Below are 17,823 nucleotides of genomic sequence, written 5' to 3' on the forward strand. Positions count from 1 at the left end.
TTGAAGGCATATCCTTGGACGTTCACATATATATATTTATGATAATCTCAAGAAAATTGTTGTTTGCATCATACCGGGTAAATTACATCTCGCAGCTAAGAGATAACAATATCGAGTTCTGTACTATTTAGTAAGAAAATACTTCCGATATGAATTTGCAATTAACTGGCTCAGGAGTAGATGGAGAGAAGAGATGGTCTCTGTAAGGACCATAATACTACAAAAGGGAGCACTCTAATGTTTCTAGAGCTATAAACTTTCAACCAAAAATCTTAAGAGCATCAAGCATCCCAATGAAAATCTGAATGAGATGTGTCATGCATTCTGCATACTCAGTTTATGAGAACCCAGACAACCTCCAAACTGAAAAAAAAATATATCATTGAAAGGCAAGGGATCATGGGTTCATAGGGACACAGAAATACCAAATCAGGAAGCAACATTGCTGCAGGTATGATTAACCAGGAACATCTTGGCCTGTTGTTTCATTTGAAGGCGCAGAAACATTTCCATCAGGTCCCGAACCTCCAATTTGTTCAGTCTGTTTGTGCTGCAAATGCTCTGAATCTTGTTCAGGGAACACCTCAGATTGCAATGACGGAGCAATATTATTTATATGCAGCCAGGTCAATTCCCAGAAACTGTTTCCTTCACTACTGCTCCGTGCGAGGACACTGCCTGCTTTCATAACAAGCAAAGTGTTCTTGAGAAGCTCAGGCACAAGCTCTTGAAGCTTCTCGCTTCTTCGTCCCCTAAATTTCACCTTCATATATATTTCCAAGCGATTTAGTACACTCAACCATAATTTGCTGAAGTCTGGCAATTGTGAAAGGCCTTGGAGTAACTGGAGGAAAACTTTAGACAAGAGCTTCAAGGCAAGAATAAGTGTTCCTTCCATGTTCCGGTAGTCCTTTGGAGAGAGTGTCTGGGAAATTTCAAGCAGGTCATCAAGAACAGTGAAGATCACTTGATCAAAACATTGTAACCACAAGTCATGTGGGAGATGAATCCCAACCGAACCTGTCAAGCAATTCTGCAAAGATAACAACGCGTGGTTTCTAACCTCCTCTCTCTGGTCCAAACATAGTATTCTTAGTGCCTGTAAAAGCCTCAACCACATGTCCCCAATATCCTGCAACATCTTTGCCACTTCCTCTTCTTTCATTGCTTGCTTAGCATCATTAGCCCACTTCTCTAAGCAATTGACAGATCCTGCCATAAGATCGAGCGCCACTACAGACCGCTCTACCTGTCCAACACGAGATTCCGCAAACTGCTTCGCAGCATCTATACAGAGAACATAGTTAGCTGGGAGCAAGTAAGCTCCATCTGACATTATGAACAACAATGCATCAAATCCAGCCTCAGATGATTCCAGGTGTCTAGCAGTGATGGAAAGAAGAGATGTAATTGTCCGCCATCCTAACTGAGATCTAATATGAGAAGCATTTGCCTTTACAAGGTGACTAACATCCTGTGTAATCTGCTCATAGTATGTGTCAGCAACACGTGCATCAAGCTTCAAGACAAGTTGTAGGGACCTCAAAAGTTCATCAGTCATGTTCTCTTTGTAGGGAAGCAAGCGATGACAAATCCTTAGGAGTCCAAAAACAGCCTTCTCTACCAGTGCACAAGGCATAACAGTTGACTGCACAATGTTGGAAATATGCTCATAAACACCCTGCCAGAGAAGTTCAATTCTATCCCTGTTATTCAAAGTGATTGCTACCAGTAACTCCAAACAGAAAACTGAAGTATCTTCATCCTCAGGTGTGCTGTGCCCTTTCTTAGGTCGCACTCCTGCACTATTGAGTGCTTTTACTAGCTGCAGTAGAGATTCAGCTTGCAAAAATTTACTTTCAGTGAATATGCTGTCAATGTGACACTTCTGAATTGTTTCAAAAGCGGACTGCTGAGCAGCATGTTGTTCTTCAGATGGAACTGATCTTGACTCTTCTGTGCCAAGATATAAGAGTTGGCTAAACCGGCTCATTAAACCTAAAGATCTTTTCGGAGTACTAACAGATGGAACATGAGATGAAGATAAAGAATTAGCACTACGCTTCCCATGCCCAGTTTCTGAGGAAAGCTCTGACTCTTCAGCCGCATCATTGGCCATACGAGCAGGAAGAAGACCTAACTTTTGAAATTTTAAGATACAATCAAGAATATTCCTCCACCCTGTGCGGATGTAATCACCATATCTATTTGCAATAGTGAAAATTGTCTCAGTTGCCATTCTTGTTTTTTTGTCATCTACAAAGGCTAGAATCGACTCCTCAACAAAAAATGGATCCAAAATTGTAACAAACTTACAAAGTGACACAACCAAATCATCCAGTATATTCTCAAGATGATAGTAAGCTGATATCTTAGCAACAGCTAAGAATCCATCCACACATGTTTGGTAAACCTCTTCATTTTCAGCATTATCAAATACAACAGAAATGGCAGCAATAGTTGGACCAGACAACATAGCAAACATATCATAATCAAGGTATGCTCGACAATCAGAAACAATGAAGGGAGCAGTTTCTTTTGACTTGTGCATGAGATAAATCCACCGACTTGGGGTCATTTCAGGAAAACCAGAACCTTGCTCAGGAGTTGTCCGGATCTCATTCTTACAAATTGAATGGAACAGTTCTGACAGGAATTCTCGAGGCAGATCATTGCCACCATTTATTCGCCTGTTATTTCGGATAAATTCCTCTTCTGTCATTCTCTTTTTGACCTGCTTATTGTGCTGATCTGTGTTAAGTATTATAATTGAGTAGGATAACACCAGAGCAGCATCCTTGTCAGCTAGGATTTCTTGTGACTGCTCATAATATCTCTCTGAGAAAGCTTCAACCACCCTTTGTATCTTCTGTGCTTCTCCAGGCAGTCTGAAAGTCTCCAAAAATAGACGGAGGGCAGTATCTAATCTCATGCCTTCAAAATCAAATGTTCTAGCGAATTCATGAAGAACCTGAACACAGAACTCATCATGGTTTCCCAGGTAATCACCAATGAGATTCTTATCCAACCCAGCAGTGTGTCTGAGAATGATGGCAACACTTTGGGGATCAAGTTTCTCAGGCAAAATATGTATTCCTTGGAGAAACTGAAGACCTTTCTTTATGTCACGATTAAAATGATCGGCTCCAATCAACAATTTATTTTTGAAGTACTTTCTTCGACAAACAAAAGGAACCCAATTATTTGGATCACTGATATTTTCACACTTTTCCAGCCAGAATGGAGTATACTCATCACAGTTCACAGGAGAATGACCTGAACTTAAAGATCCATTGCCTATCCTTTCAGCCATTCCTTGCATGACAGCAATAAGACCATCCAAAGCAAGAATATGCATGGAAGACAATGGACTGTTCACCGGAAATGCACTTTTGGACAACAAATTAGCAATGTCTTCAAAGATATTATTGCAAGTTATGTCACAGTCAAAGTTAGCATACATCTCCACCATGAATGTTTTTTGCCTGCAGAAGTCGACAAGGGCCTCCATGGCAACTTCCTGTTGCTGATATGAAGCACCATATTTGCTTTGTGCAAGCCTCAAAATAACACAAGAAAAGAATGCTTCTATCTGTAACTTAAGTTCTGTTCGAAGATGGTGATACAAATTTAGAACAATGCTACATACCATGGAAAGTACAAGGGGGCTCATTGACAAACCAAATTGCATAAGGTTGCAGAATAATTCATCCTGAATTAAGCTCAGCAATCTAGGGTGTCTGTGAAAGGAAGGCCCTCCCAACTCTATAGCTGAATTAATCAAAGTCAAGGCAAAAAGAGGAACGTCTTCATCAAATGCTATTGTGTTTGATCGAGGACTCATTCCCATATGCTCAACGACATTCAACAAAGAACACAAGAAGTGAAATATTTCCACCATGCAGGGAATCCCATACGGTTCATTCATGAGATGCAACTCATTCAGATCGGTCTCCTTGGCAGTGCTAGGTAAAGCTGTGTTTTCATCCACTATAGCAGCTGTCACATCATTCACAGTACTGGAAGTAATTCCTGTGGATAAGGATTGACCGTCACTTGCAGAACTCAAGCTCCCATTTTCCAATTGTCTGTTGGCAGAATTATGCTCATTATTTAGCCCATCAGTCTGTCAAAAAAGCCTATCAGTGATTATAAAATGTCATGAACCAATTATTCTAAAAGCTTAAAATGTTGGGTAAAAGACTGAGTGATTTCATATTATATTTTTAACACAACCCCTCACTCAAGAGTCCACTTGGGCTTGAAGCGTGAACAATGCACAGGCTCACCTACCATGTGCAGAAATTCCACTTTTTTATTAGATTAATGGGGTCAACAAGAGGATCGAACTCTAGTCCACTTAGTCATAGAGGCTCTGATACCATGTCATAGACCAATTATCCCAAAAGCTTAAGTTGTGGGGTAAAAGACTCAAAATGTTTTATATACATGTCTAACATAAAAGTTTGTACATGTACCCACCAGAAAAATAGTTTATTTCAGTAGAAAAAGTAAAAGATTGCCTTTGAAAAATTGCAGCATTGACTGTAAAAACATCAGTATTTGAAATGATGCATGAAGACAAAATCTCTACCTTCCTGAATAATAACAACACATGAACAGTCTCTCACAATTATTCTCTCTTTCTCTCTCATGTTTTACCCTTTTGTTAGAGGTGCAACAAGGAGATACAATAAGACCAGGGGTCAGTTATTGTTGGGGGGGGGGGGGAACTCGCACATACAGAGCACCAAAATGGGAACACGACCAATACGTCTTTCTTGTACCCACAGAAATGCCTCGACTAAAGTATTTACTATCATAATTAAAGATTATAAGTTCCCTGACAAACTTAAAAGCCCATCCCATACAAGGGTTTTTTTTCATTACAAGTTCTTTGCCAGTCTAGCATTATTACACCTACACAAGGGTTTTTTTTCTTAACAATAATAAAAAAATACGTACATAATGGCTTGCTATGTGTATGATGACATACAATTACATTTCACTTAATATCATTCCTACTAAATTTCATGGTTTCCTGCTAAGCTCTAGAGGATCCACCTAAAAGATCTCTAGGTCCTGTGCTAAAACAATAAGTTAATAACTAGCCTTAGTAAGGCAGGTCTGAGTTCATTGGTCGTCATACTATAGACTTAGATGCCAAATGTAATCAGGTGACCAAACACAATATGGCATCTAAAAGTCCAAGATTGTTGCCATACAATTTGTTGGGAGTAATATGATTAATGGAAATTGGAAAGTTGAAACAAGTAATTAACAGTAATGTGAGCAGAGAGAACAAGTTGAGGAATTATTTCCATACCAATGATTTAAGGTTTTGTCAGCTGATATCAGTGAATGAATAAGAAACAATTGCATAACAAAATTTAGAGCATGAGTTTGAATCATATCCCCACAAGGTCCCTTGATATAACTTAGACGCAAGAAATTATCTTTATTGATAAATTCCACTTGAGAAGTTCTTCACCAAGATGGTGATGAAATCCTAAATGGGTAAGAATACATCTACAACACAATTTCTGGCTTTCGAGAGGCCAGATCTCTCCCAGTTACAAGAATTCCCACAAAATGGCATAACCCTCTACGATACACTGTTGTTCTGTTCATAATAGTCATAACTAACAACAGCTAAAAGCCCATTAACAAATATCAACCCACTAACTATAATTAGTTTTAACTAACTAGGGAATGGGTCTATCCTTTTCCTCCCTAGCAACTCCAAAACAGTCACATTCACACACATAAGAAGACAAATAAGATGGCAACCAAAAGGACAAAGGTAACAGAAACGCTATACCTCTTGCTTTAAAGCAGTGCTCCCATTTACCAATGCATGCTCTGTATTATCAATATCCTGAAGGTGAGAGAAAATACAGCGAACAAGTTCATGCATTGTATACCGTGCTATCCGCTGCAACAGCTCACTTTTGGTTCCTGCTTGATGAACTATACGGAAACAAGTATTCACTATGGTGCAAATATGTTGGTTACTCAGCATTAGAGATGCTTTAATTTTCACACATGCTAGAAGAACTTGTAATATCTTCATTAATACCACTTCTTCTGATCCAGGATCAGTCACCTCAAATCTACAACTTGTGACAGCATCAACCACCAAGTGCATGGCATCCCCAACGTTGACAGTGTTTTGATCAATTACATCCAGGGTTAAGATCTTGTAAACAGATGACAAAGCAACACCAGTAATTGGTGCGCCGGTTTCATCTGATTGAATGACATCCAGAAAAGGCTGGAGATACAAGGCAGGGTTTATGACATGCCACGGACTCTGCCACGAAAATATTTGCCTCCTTAATGCCTTCAAAGACTGAACAAGGGAGTGCTCCAGCTGATCATCATCTGACATATAATGAACTCCCCATCTAACATTTCTTCGCATGACTGCCAAAACAGAACCAATTTCTGCATTGATCATGCATGCTACAGTAGTTTTGTTAGGATTTACAGCATCACACTGCTCAGTTTCCCCTTCCATTGCATTGATACCAGTTTGCGTTTGCAACTTCAGATGTCCCATTTTGCCAAGCAGACCTGCTTGACATTTACCAATCGAATTGGCTGGGATGAAACACAGCCCTGGGCAAAGCAACGATGAAACAGACAACCAATACAAAGTTATTAGGGCATCCAAATGTCAAATTGAAGCACAAGTAACACAAATATTCTAACTTCAACACAGTTACAAACATACGAACACGACTCGAAGGTCTACTACAAGTCTACTACAACTCGAGAAAAATTCATCATGCCAGCATTTATATGGTGAATTGGTGAGTAACACACGAGCCAACCGTATAAACAACAGACATAGATAAGCTATTCAAAAATTTTATCAGCACAACTCCATCATTGATCCCATTGAAAGTACACATAGTTGGCAAAAATTCCAGCCACCATGAACAAGCTACTCTTAGCATCAGCTACCACTCACTGATTGATTCCTCTGCCAAGATTCAACCTTTGACACAAATTCTCTAATTTAGCACAACCACAATCCACCCCAGTCCCCACCCACCTAAAAAAATCATAGATCTACAATCAAAATTGACCCTTTTGATTGAATCAATTTCGTTGCAAACTAACAACGATCTAATCCATCTGGGCATGACCCATTTGGAAGATTGAACTCAAATCCAATATAAGGGGTCTTAGACAGTATATTAAGCCTTAGATTGCAACAATGGCATGAAGAAAACGAAAATTGACATTGAAAAAAACGATTTTTATTTCATTTGAAACACAGAAAGTGGCAATGAAAATTGAAGCAGATTGAGATTGCGGTGGCGAAGAGGAAGAGGGAAAGCTTACCCGAGATCGAGTGTGTAAGGGCGTAAATCGGAGCTGGTTTGTCACGTTGAAATCATATCATGCCTTGTATATGAAATGAAATCTTCCTATGAAGTTTCTCTCTCTCACTATTTGCATAAAATTATGACAAAAAAGTCACTAATTTAATTTTATTTAATTTTTGGCATTTGGCCTCTCTATAATTTCTGCAAGAACTTTATTAGTTTATTTTGTATATACTAGTTTGGTACCATTAGCATTGAACTGACCGTCCAATAAAAAAAAGGTTTGAATTATTATTTCATGTTTTCATGTAAATCATTTGATATACAATAGTCAAAGTAAAATTTTTATAATGATTATTTCCCTTAATTTAAGTTAATCTAAACATATGAGTAGATAACCTATACCAAAAATTATATAAAAAATAAAAGTTGATTCACCAAGATAATACATGGAGTCATGGACTCTGAATTAGATGTGTTTTTGGTCATAGTATTTCTTTACGACTTTGATACTATACAATTTATATTTCATCTCAATTTTACATTCTTTTTGTTTATGTATATTTTTTTTTTGTGGAAAAATAATCTCTTCACACCTCATTCCCACCATGTTTTTGTCGATCCAAATAGTTAAAAGATTTGATATCGTATTGGTCGGCCTAGAGGATTCACATTCAAGTGAACGCCGTGTTGGGTGACGAAGACGACCAAATTGAGACTTTATCTCGTCTAGTAATTAGTCCAGATAAGACAAAGTTGACACGATTAATGATCTAAGGGTTGCTCAAGTGTAGTCATCGTCTGAGAACCTACTCACGATGACTTCACTAAGGCTAAGTGTTCCCATTACAATTCATATCTCTATAAATACAAGTTTGTCATTTTAATTACATAACCATTACTCATTGTTTTTTATTACTCTTCTTAGACTCTGAGATTTTTTTTTCTCTTATCTAAAACTGACATGAGCGTCGAAGTGCCTTCTCCGGATATCTTTCCCGCCATGGACATTCACCACACCACCATGCATTTACCTTTGCACCACCTATGTGTGACCATAGGTTCACCATATTCATTTTCTAAGAAGAGCATACCATACAATTAGAGAGATATATGAATAGAAGATAGAGAAGTGATGGATATGATGGTTGATGTGAGTGGAAATGAGATAAAAGAAAAAAAGTATGTGAGAAGTTCAAAATTGTTCTTCTTTTCTCATCATATTATTTATTGTATTTATTTTTTTCCTCACTCCAATTGTGGGTGAAAATAGGGTATCGAGATAACATTAGTAACTTGGCGTAATCATACTTTTACTCCTCCACTTTACACGAATGTTCAAACAAGGTTTCTAAACAAAAATCTTTGTTTTGGTCCCACATGTTCGATGTCGTTTGAAGTTTTGATCTCGTCGTCTCTTTTCCGTGAAAAAATTAATGTTTTTTTTATGATGTAACATTTTTAACTATAGTTTGATTTTAAAAAACTCATTTTTTAATTAGATAGTGTGAGATGTTGCACTTTTGGTCCCCACCCTATCAGGCATCAGTCACCTCACCCTCTCTCCCTCAACCGCCACTAATTTACCAAAAAAAACCGCCACAATTAACATGATTTTTTGACGTGATGTTTCAGGAAGCTCCATTCAATTCTATCATAGGTTATAGACATGTCCAACTTTAACGCAGTATAATCTTTCCTCCTTTTTTTCTTCATATAATGAAAAACCTCAAAGCTTGTAAGTGCATTATCTATGATAAGATGACCTGGAATAAAAGTGGTTTGATGTTCTCCTACCAATTCCCAAAAAGGGATTTCCATTAGTTATCCGCTTATGACTAGTTTCATGATTATGTTACATAGACTAATTAATAGGTCTTAAATCCTTAGGACTTTCTAGCTAGTGTTTTAACTTCGGGGATGAAAATAGATAAATGTTTGGCTAATGCTTCACAGGTCCTGACCATAATTGATTATGGACAACACCTTCTTGATTACCTCATCTCCTACAATTTGCTAGTATCTTTGATAAAATAGAGCAAGAAAACCATCTCTCTTTTCTTTTTCTTTTTTTAAACCCAGCAAGAAAACCATCTCGCCCAAGTGTTTTGAGAGGATGTATATGGTTTAGAGCTTACTTAACTTCCTCCAACAAAAAATGTCTACCTGGCTCCTCCACCATTTCCTGATCCAACCTATTAGACAAGTTTTGGCATGCGCATCATGTATGGTTGTGGGCTGACTACTCTGAAACACGTTTTCAAAATACACTCACTTGGATTGTTTTTGAGATCCTCTCTTACTATACACTCTGATTATTGATAAAGTTTTTGAAATAAATTCAAATTAGTTTATATGTAGGCATATATGCTTATTTTTAAGCTAAGATGAGAACAACATATAAGTATGTCTTAAACTATTTTGATAAATTTATCCAACACTTATATAAGTATTTATGGTATAAGATAAGATTAAGTAAATTTTTCCGAAGAATCATAGAATGAAAGATGTATTTCGAGTCTCAAAATGAATAGAACACACTTTTACTCAACATAACTATGACTATATTTTTTCTTTAACAAGACTTTTTTAAAAAATTACTTAAAATAAAAAGTTTACAAATACAGTTTTACTCAATGCAAAAAATACAAGAAGATGATAAAAGCATGGTAGTCAGTATCGTGCGTATCGCACGATACGTATCCCGATACGATACGAAAATCAACCAAACGATACGTATCCCATGTATATATCTTTTTGTGTTCGTATCGTGACCTATATCGCACATATCGCATGAGTATCGCACGATACGTATCCCAATACGATACAAAAACAGTTTTTCAAATGCCGTTTCATCTTACTCCCCTAGAAAAATTAGGGAGTGGGCATTTAATTTCATTAAAAATTAGTAAATTGCTCTAAAAAGTGATGTTTTCTTTGATTCTTTCACCCTTTCACGTTCAACTTCACTTCAGCAGCCCTTTCATGTTTCACGTTCAACTTCAGCAGCCCTTTAATGGCTTGGAATTAGGGAGTGGACATTTAATTTCATCTCTTTGATGTTTAGTACTTTAGTTTGGCTTATGGCTTGGAATTAGGTTGAACTTGAACTTTGTGAGACTACTTTTCTACTTATGACTTGGATCTTTGATTATTTTGAACTATATTTAGATGATATATTAGTATATTATTTAATTTATGACTTAATTTTTTTTGTGTCCGTATCTTACGATACACGTTACGATACGATACGCGACACAGAATTAGGGTCTAACGATACACGATACGTATCTCGATTTGACTACCTTGGATAAAAGTTACTATGAATTTAACAAGAATAATATTTTGTTGAGACTTCATAGACACCAACATTTAGTGAAGAAAGGAAAGAGAAGAAAGATGTGATTGATGGTGTAATAGAAAGATGTAAGAGGAAGAGGAAGTGAATTGAATGTGAATACTCTGTTTTCCACATGATATTGCAATAGAAACACTCTCATTCCTACCTTGCTTCATTTTTCACATGTATGGTTTAGATCCTTTGATGGCTAAAAACAGAGGGTACACCCTGTCTTATCCACAATACTTGAGAAATCTTAGTTCTGACGTGGCCTTATCCAAATCCATCTTCTATTTATGAAACCAAGCTATGTGTCATCGTTGATATCCAATAACTCAAAACAGTTTATTCAGTTCTCAGTTCAATTCTCACTTTCCAACTCTTACCACATTCTTCACTGTGAAAAGACAATTTGCTTGGAAAGATCATGGCATCCCTGATTCCCCTGCATACTATCATTCCCAGAAACACCACCGTTTCCAAAACTGGACTCTCATCTGCAGGCTTAACTGGTGTGCCATGTAGCAGGATTCAGAAGAACAAGAATAGAACTTTAACAGTGGTTTCTGCCGTTGGAGATGTGTCTGCTGATGGTAACACTTACCTCATTGCTGGTGCTATTGCTGTGGCTCTGGTTGGAACAGCATTTCCTATCCTCTTCTCTCGCAAAGACACGTATGTAGCATCATCTTTACCAAATACCAACCTTTTATAGGATTGATTTAGATTCAGTGCACGCAGTCACTTTGCAGTCAAGTTTATTTTATGGGAACTGCAAAACTTGACTGCAGTGACAGTAGGAACCAACACCAAGAGTAAATCCAAATTAGATTGTTTTTCATGCCTTCAATTGCTCTTTCATAATTGACCAGTAAATAAATGATTGTATAGTGTAATTGTAGATGATAATGAATTTTGAAATTAATATTTTAGTGATTGACAATGAGATATATAGCAACACAACCCTATGAATTATAGAGATGACATGAGAGAGCTATCTGCTTTTAAATTGTAATTTTTGTCTCATAGCATGTATGGATAATTTCTTTTTCCTCATAATTAATTCTGAAATTCATAATTTACTCACAGAAGTTTCTCCTCAAAGTTGATTCTCCCTTTAGAACTATTTATATTAAAATATCCAAGCATACACCAAGGAATAGTTGTAGACTTGTAGTTGCATTCATTCTTAAAAGCTTGATGTTTACTCTTGGAGAAATCATTTGATAGGCATTGTGTATTATGCACTCAAATACATGTGGTAAGGCATTTATAGAGATAGTAGCAGTTTTAACATGACTTTATTATTTATTTAAGCAACTATAATAGGTTATTTTTATCTAAGAACATCTTGAAGGATTCCGTGTCTTTCATTGATAAACAACTGAGTATTTATATACAAAGGTTCTAGGCTAATAGTTAACTAGAGAATAAATCTAAGAGAGAGATTACATGTGTAATTACATCAAAATAAATCAAGAATAAATATTATAATATTCTATTCTAACACATCTAATCTTATTCTCATGTAAACATTTTTGAAATTGACAGTAATTTAGTATGCTTAGTGATTCTAGTTTGGGATGGTTTAAAATTGTCAAAATTGAAGATACACAGTATGTGCGTGCTGCTGAGGGTGATTTACAGCGGATCGATTTTTCTTTTCTCAGAATCAATTCTGAAATGTAGAAGCTATTCAGTATTCACAGACGTTCCCCCTAAATTGATTGTGACTTTAGAATCAATTATAGAAGAATTTCAAAACATGCACTTATAAATGATATGTATGTTGCAGATGCCCTGAATGTGATGGAGCAGGGTTTGTTCGGAAGTCTGGGAAGACATTGAGAGCCAATGCAGCGCGAAAGGATCAAACTCAGATTGTTTGTGCTAACTGCAATGGTTTGGGCAAACTTAACCAAATTGACAAATAAACAGATTCACCTGCTTTTCTCTTCTCCTCTTGTTTTCATTTGCAGTTATTAAAGGTTTTGCTCCCCTCCTTGTATTTATTCCCTTGAGATGAACATCATAAGTGTCATGTTTGGAGGGAAAGACACAATTTTCCTTGTTCAGAAGCTGAAACTTTGCATTACAAGCCTAAATTGTTTTTCTCTCTCCCAGATCATGATATCATGGTGTTCCTACAAAGATTCCAATAATTTTTTACTATGATCTTAAATATGATCTTGATGTTCTTTCGCCTATTTTTGACTGAGATCTGATTAAAATAAATTCTATATATTTTTAAATAGAATATTACATCTATAACACTATTAGTGTGTGTGTGTTTGGATATAACTTGAGTTAATGTGAAAGCACATTCATCTCAATCTATCAATTCAGTTCTTTTCACATTTTGACTCGAACTGGGTGTTAACATGAAGGTATCCAAACATACTAACTATATAGGTATGAATATGTGCCTTGATAAATTACATTCAGGGACATACCCCAAACCAGCACATAGGAGAATCTAATACCCCAAACCTTGAGGTGGCATAAAGCAGGATGAAGAGAAGGATCTGAAGAGTCAATGGCAAAACCAACGTAGAGGAAAATGAACATGCAAGCAAAACAAAGCAATAGAAGAAGTTGCTGAAAATTAAATTCTACAGTCTCCAAATAGTAGTTTTCTATTTTTTTTTTCTTCATCGGAAAGTGAGTAGTTTTATGCTAAAGTGGGCATTTCGTAAGATTTCTATGCTAAAAGTACTTAAAATCAGAAACATTAAAGCCATAATCCTATAAAATAAGCTCTTGTTTCAATAAGGAAAGTTCCAAAAAAGTGATACTGATAACCCCAATTTTGGGAGGTAAATAACCAAGTCAATATAATACTAGTGTTCTTTACCCGTGCGTTGCACAGCGATTAAATTTATTGTAAAGATGAATCAGTAGAAATATGTTTTAACTTAGTTAATTAGGCTCTTTTTAGTAAGTTGAACATATATGAAACCGAACATATGTTACAAACATGTAGATGAGTGGACCACAGTAAATATATTAATTTGATGAGGTTGTATAGACCTCATAATGGCAACACTTGAATAGTAATAAGAACTCAGTTTTTAAGGAATGCATTACATTGAAATTGAAATAAGATAAACATAACAATGATAACAACATGAACCCTTATTAGAAGTTGTAGTCCATGATTAATGATAAAAAATTTATAACCAATCTTGTTGTCAATAAAGCATATTTGAGCTATAGAACCTGATCAATTGATGTGTCCTTGATAGCGCATAAGCAAGACTGGGTTATAAGGAACAACAAAACCATTATCGAGAGGAACTCCTTTCTTCAAAATTGTAATCCCAGTTCTTCTTCTTTTATAAATTGGATAACCATAATCATCAACTATTGTGCAATTCTGAATTTTTTTTGAAAAGTGTTTAGAACACTTTCCATCGACCATGCAAACTGACTTAGGGTCAACAACACCACATGGACCATGCATCATGTATGATGATATTGCCTTGTATAAATTTGGATAAATTTTAGGATCATGAAGCTCTGTAGAAACATGTTTGTCTATATCCTCAATTTTTTTAATTTTGTGTTGAGGTTGAAGCCACAAAAGTATGTGTGGGGGCAGCTTCTTCTATGAGAGGATTAAAAAGAACCTTTGTAGATCCATAAACATTTTGGAGACTTGTCTTACCTGTAACATAAAAATTATGAATGCTTTCAAAAAAATTGTCACTGCACTTTAATTATTTGACATCAGATGAAAGTTTAAAATACCTTTAAAGGACTTTACTTTGACACAACTCACAACAACAACAACATTAGTTGCATCAACATATCCAAGATAACCAACGATCTCATCAACATACTTTCCAAAAAAGGCGCATTCAACCCGAGCCCTATTAAGACGCATGAGAAATTATAAAACCGTAAAAACTTAATAATTAAAGATGTATAAAATTTGAATAAGCTTTGAACATTGGGTGTACCCATCTTGGTCAAGTTCAATAGTAATTCTTTTCTGCTTCCCACCATCTTTTTCGAATTCTTGTTCAGCACTTGCACCAGTGAGAATTCCAATCACATCTGCAAAATCATAGAAACATTAATCCAAAACCCAGAACAGTAATTTAAAAATAAAAAGGTACAAAAAGAGTATATACCAATAAGAAAATACGTATCAAGATCCTTGAACATTATATCAGATATTGACAAAAAATTGTACGGGCTTAAGTTGATGGCCTTGTTGGGAACCAAGCGCACAGATGTATGAATATCAAAGTTGATCTTGAATGAATGTGAGGTTGGTAGGAAATCACGACCGCTTTCACCAACACCAAAGAACGAAATCTAATATACACGTCCTTCACTTAGCAAAGATTGAAATCGGTATATCAGAGTCTTCCTAATCGAAGCATGAATCTTAACACCCTGAAATTCAATAAAAGAAGAACATAAGCGATTTATAGTATAAGCAAAAGAACGTAAAACATGGTGTTTATGTGAAAAATTGATTTACCTTGTCATCCATAAGAATCATGTCCATGGAAAATGGAAGCTTGGATCCATATAAGCTCGGACTAAGCCACAAACGGTTCACCTTTGCAACAATAGACCAGTTCTCTTTGGAGGCATCGATGGTGGCGAGGTCGTCGATTGCCATTAGAACACGGTATATTTCAAAGCTAATAGTTGGTGGGAATAAATGATGAAGTTGAAGAATACCATGAGGTGTTTATATAGGAATTTGAGAATTAGGGTTACTGGTATATTCATCTTAAAAAGGAAAAAAAAAATAACGACTGATGTTTATTTGAAATATGCGTAATCAAAGCTTCATCTTCACTCTTGACTTTTTTGTAACGAATAAACGCAAGGCCCTTTAAAATGACGGTTCATGGTGGAACGAAAAATATCAAATTAATGTGTAGATGCAAACCTTTCATGTAAACCTTTCATTAGAATTCTTGACTTTGTGAGAGTATTAAAACCAATTTGTTGACTACTTTAATCTCTGATTTTGCTAACCTTTAAGAGTATTAAAACTGATTTTAATTCTTGACTTTTTGTAAGAGTATTAAAACCAATTTATTGACTTTTTTGTAAACAGTAATAACACGAATTAAATGCACCAAATGCCTTGCGTGAACTACTCAATCTGATTCCCTATTAAAGGAAAATAGGGAATGCAATTAATTAGGGGAGGTATTTGAATTTTTTTGAAATAATATAGTATTTAAAAAATTAGAGCATTTATAGAAAATTATGCTTAAGCATGAAAATAGCTGATTGTTGTTTTTACAATGTAATTAGCATTAAATGTATATTTGAACGGATTCGAATTTTCCATTCTTACACAGAAATCGAATTTTCCATGCAATTAATTAGGGGTCATAAAACTATAAAAACTAAATCATCATTCTTTGAATAATCATTCTTTGAATAATGAGCCTCCATTAAAAAACTGAAATAAAATTGGGCTTCTAGTATTTTGGTCCAAAACAATCAGAATGTGACACTTGTCCTGTAAAGAAAGGGGTGATTAAGAGTAATTCTTGGAGTGTCAAGTCATGGAGGTGAGGCTCACAGCCTTCCTCTTTTCTAAAGTATATAAATTTGAGCTCTTTACCTCTCTATTCCCCCATTTCTACGCCAAATGAAATGGTAATTGATGTTTGGAGGAAAATATGGTCTACCTACAAGACAACATAGTTGGACTTTTACCCTGGCTTTTTTCATTTGAGCAATGATACACTTGCACTATCATTTACACCCTCCGGTCACTATTATAAGCAAAAGTTAGCTTTTAAGATTAATTGAATAAATGATGTATGTGATCATTAATAATGACTAGATACATCATTTATTCAATGAATCTAAAAGTTGATTTTTGCTTATAATTGTGACCGGAGGGTGTATCTTTCATTTTTTTTTCACTCATATTTTCCTATTTCACTCTATTTTTTATCACATCATATATCATATCATTGAATAATGTTTGGTTCACACCTTAAAGTAGAGGTGGAGGGGGAGTGAGATAGGAAGAAAAGAGAGAGAAAATATAAATGTGATAGATGATTTGATTGATAAAGAAGAAAGAAATAAATCGAAAATAAAGGTGGAAAAGAGGTGAAAAGTGTGAATGTATCATAACTGCATATCATTCATTTTTCTCCCTTCTATTTCTATCTATCTCTTAAAAGTGTAAGGTGTAGATGTGTTAAGAAAACATTTTTTTTTATTGTCACTATTTATTTAACCAAACAATAGGAGTTATTGTCCACACCACTCTTTTTATTTTCTTTGGTTATGTTTGGCATGCCTAACTGATAAGCTAGCTAAAAGCTGAAAAACTAGCTGATAGCTGAAAAGCTAGTTGAAAGCTGATAAGCTAGTTGAAAGTTGATAGCTGAAAGCTGAAAAGCTACGTAATTTGAACAAAAGTGTTTGGTAAAACTAGTTGTTGAACAAGCTGAAATTGTAAAATGACATAAAAGGACATACTTGTATAATTCTTTTTATATTTAACATTACTTTATTTTCACATTAATACCTATATGATATTAATATTAAAATTATTATAAATATTTTAATTTCACTCAAGTTATTTATCATCTGAAAAATATAATATTAATTTTTAATTATTTATTTTTCTATATTTTTATTAAGTTAAATAGAATAAAACAAATAATTTATAATTTGTAATATAAAATTATTTGTTTTATTCCAAAGTAGTAATTATTTATGTGCGGGAGAGATGTGCATATGAGACAAGTGTGATAACTGATAAATACATATATTTAATAAAAAACATAAGACTAAAGGTGAAATTTTAATAAAATAATAAGGGTAAAAATGAGAATATATTTAATAAGCTGTAAGCTACCTGAGATAGCTTATAGCTTTAAGCTTTAAGCTACTGAAATAAGCTCATTTACCAAACACTTTTATAGAGCTTTTAAGCTAGTCAAATAAGCTATAAGTTAGTCAAATAAGCTATAAGCTAGCTGAAATGACATGCCAAACATAGTCAAATTTCTTATGTTTCTACTATACTAAACAACTTTCAAATCTTCTCTGTTATACCATTTTTTTCTTCTCAGATTTAGACCTTATACGTTCTCTCAATTATCTATCTCTAACAAATAGACATGAATTTTTTAAATTTAATGA

At 35.1% G+C, this 17,823-nt stretch overlaps 3 protein-coding genes across 3 annotated transcripts; 1 reads left to right on the plus strand and 2 right to left on the minus strand.

Moving 5' to 3' along the window:
* LOC130733697 (ARF guanine-nucleotide exchange factor GNOM-like) lies at positions 1-7,505 on the minus strand. Its single transcript, XM_057585933.1, has 3 exons — positions 7,354-7,505; positions 5,822-6,621; positions 1-4,126 (listed from the first exon to the last, which is right to left on the minus strand). Exons 2-3 carry the CDS (start codon positions 6,560-6,562, stop codon positions 458-460), a joined length of 4,410 nt encoding a protein of 1,469 aa, XP_057441916.1. The 5' UTR covers positions 6,563-6,621; positions 7,354-7,505; the 3' UTR covers positions 1-457.
* Positions 7,506-10,994: 3,489 nt separating this feature from the next.
* LOC130733698 (uncharacterized) lies at positions 10,995-12,884 on the plus strand. Its single transcript, XM_057585934.1, has 2 exons — positions 10,995-11,352; positions 12,473-12,884. The coding sequence occupies exons 1-2, from the start codon at positions 11,105-11,107 to the stop codon at positions 12,609-12,611; spliced, it is 387 nt and encodes a 128-aa protein (XP_057441917.1). The 5' UTR covers positions 10,995-11,104; the 3' UTR covers positions 12,612-12,884.
* Positions 12,885-14,231: 1,347 nt separating this feature from the next.
* Positions 14,232-15,313, minus strand: LOC130727344 (uncharacterized). The gene is made up of 5 exons (XM_057578451.1): positions 15,251-15,313; positions 14,828-15,000; positions 14,640-14,708; positions 14,428-14,549; positions 14,232-14,344 (listed from the first exon to the last, which is right to left on the minus strand). The coding sequence occupies exons 1-5, from the start codon at positions 15,311-15,313 to the stop codon at positions 14,232-14,234; spliced, it is 540 nt and encodes a 179-aa protein (XP_057434434.1).
* Between the last annotated feature and the right edge of the window lie 2,510 nt (positions 15,314-17,823).

The sequence above is a fragment of the Lotus japonicus genome, chromosome 1 (assembly GCF_012489685.1).
Source record: "Lotus japonicus ecotype B-129 chromosome 1, LjGifu_v1.2".
Classification (NCBI taxonomy): domain Eukaryota; kingdom Viridiplantae; phylum Streptophyta; class Magnoliopsida; order Fabales; family Fabaceae; genus Lotus; species Lotus japonicus.

What these genes read in the sequence shown, in the direction of transcription:
- LOC130727344 (XM_057578451.1), bottom strand. Translation starts at nt 15,313, where the DNA reads ATGGCAATCGACGACCTCGCCACCATCGATGCCTCCAAAGAGAACTGG. An exon ending in ACTGGTCTATTGTTGCAAAG is followed by an intron (nt 15,001 to 15,250) that starts GTGAACCGTTTG and finishes CGTGTATATTAG; the next exon opens with ATTTCGTTCTTTGGTGTTGG. An exon ending in ATGTTCAAGGATCTTGATAC is followed by an intron (nt 14,709 to 14,827) that starts GTATTTTCTTAT and finishes CACTGGTGCAAG; the next exon opens with TGCTGAACAAGAATTCGAAA.
- LOC130733697 (XM_057585933.1), bottom strand. Translation starts at nt 6,562, where the DNA reads ATGGGACATCTGAAGTTGCAAACGCAAACTGGTATCAATGCAATGGAA. An exon ending in GCACTGCTTTAAAGCAAGAG is followed by an intron (nt 4,127 to 5,821) that starts GTATAGCGTTTC and finishes CTTTTTTGACAG; the next exon opens with ACTGATGGGCTAAATAATGA.
- LOC130733698 (XM_057585934.1), top strand. Translation starts at nt 11,105, where the DNA reads ATGGCATCCCTGATTCCCCTGCATACTATCATTCCCAGAAACACCACC. An exon ending in CTCTTCTCTCGCAAAGACAC is followed by an intron (nt 11,353 to 12,472) that starts GTATGTAGCATC and finishes TGTATGTTGCAG; the next exon opens with ATGCCCTGAATGTGATGGAG.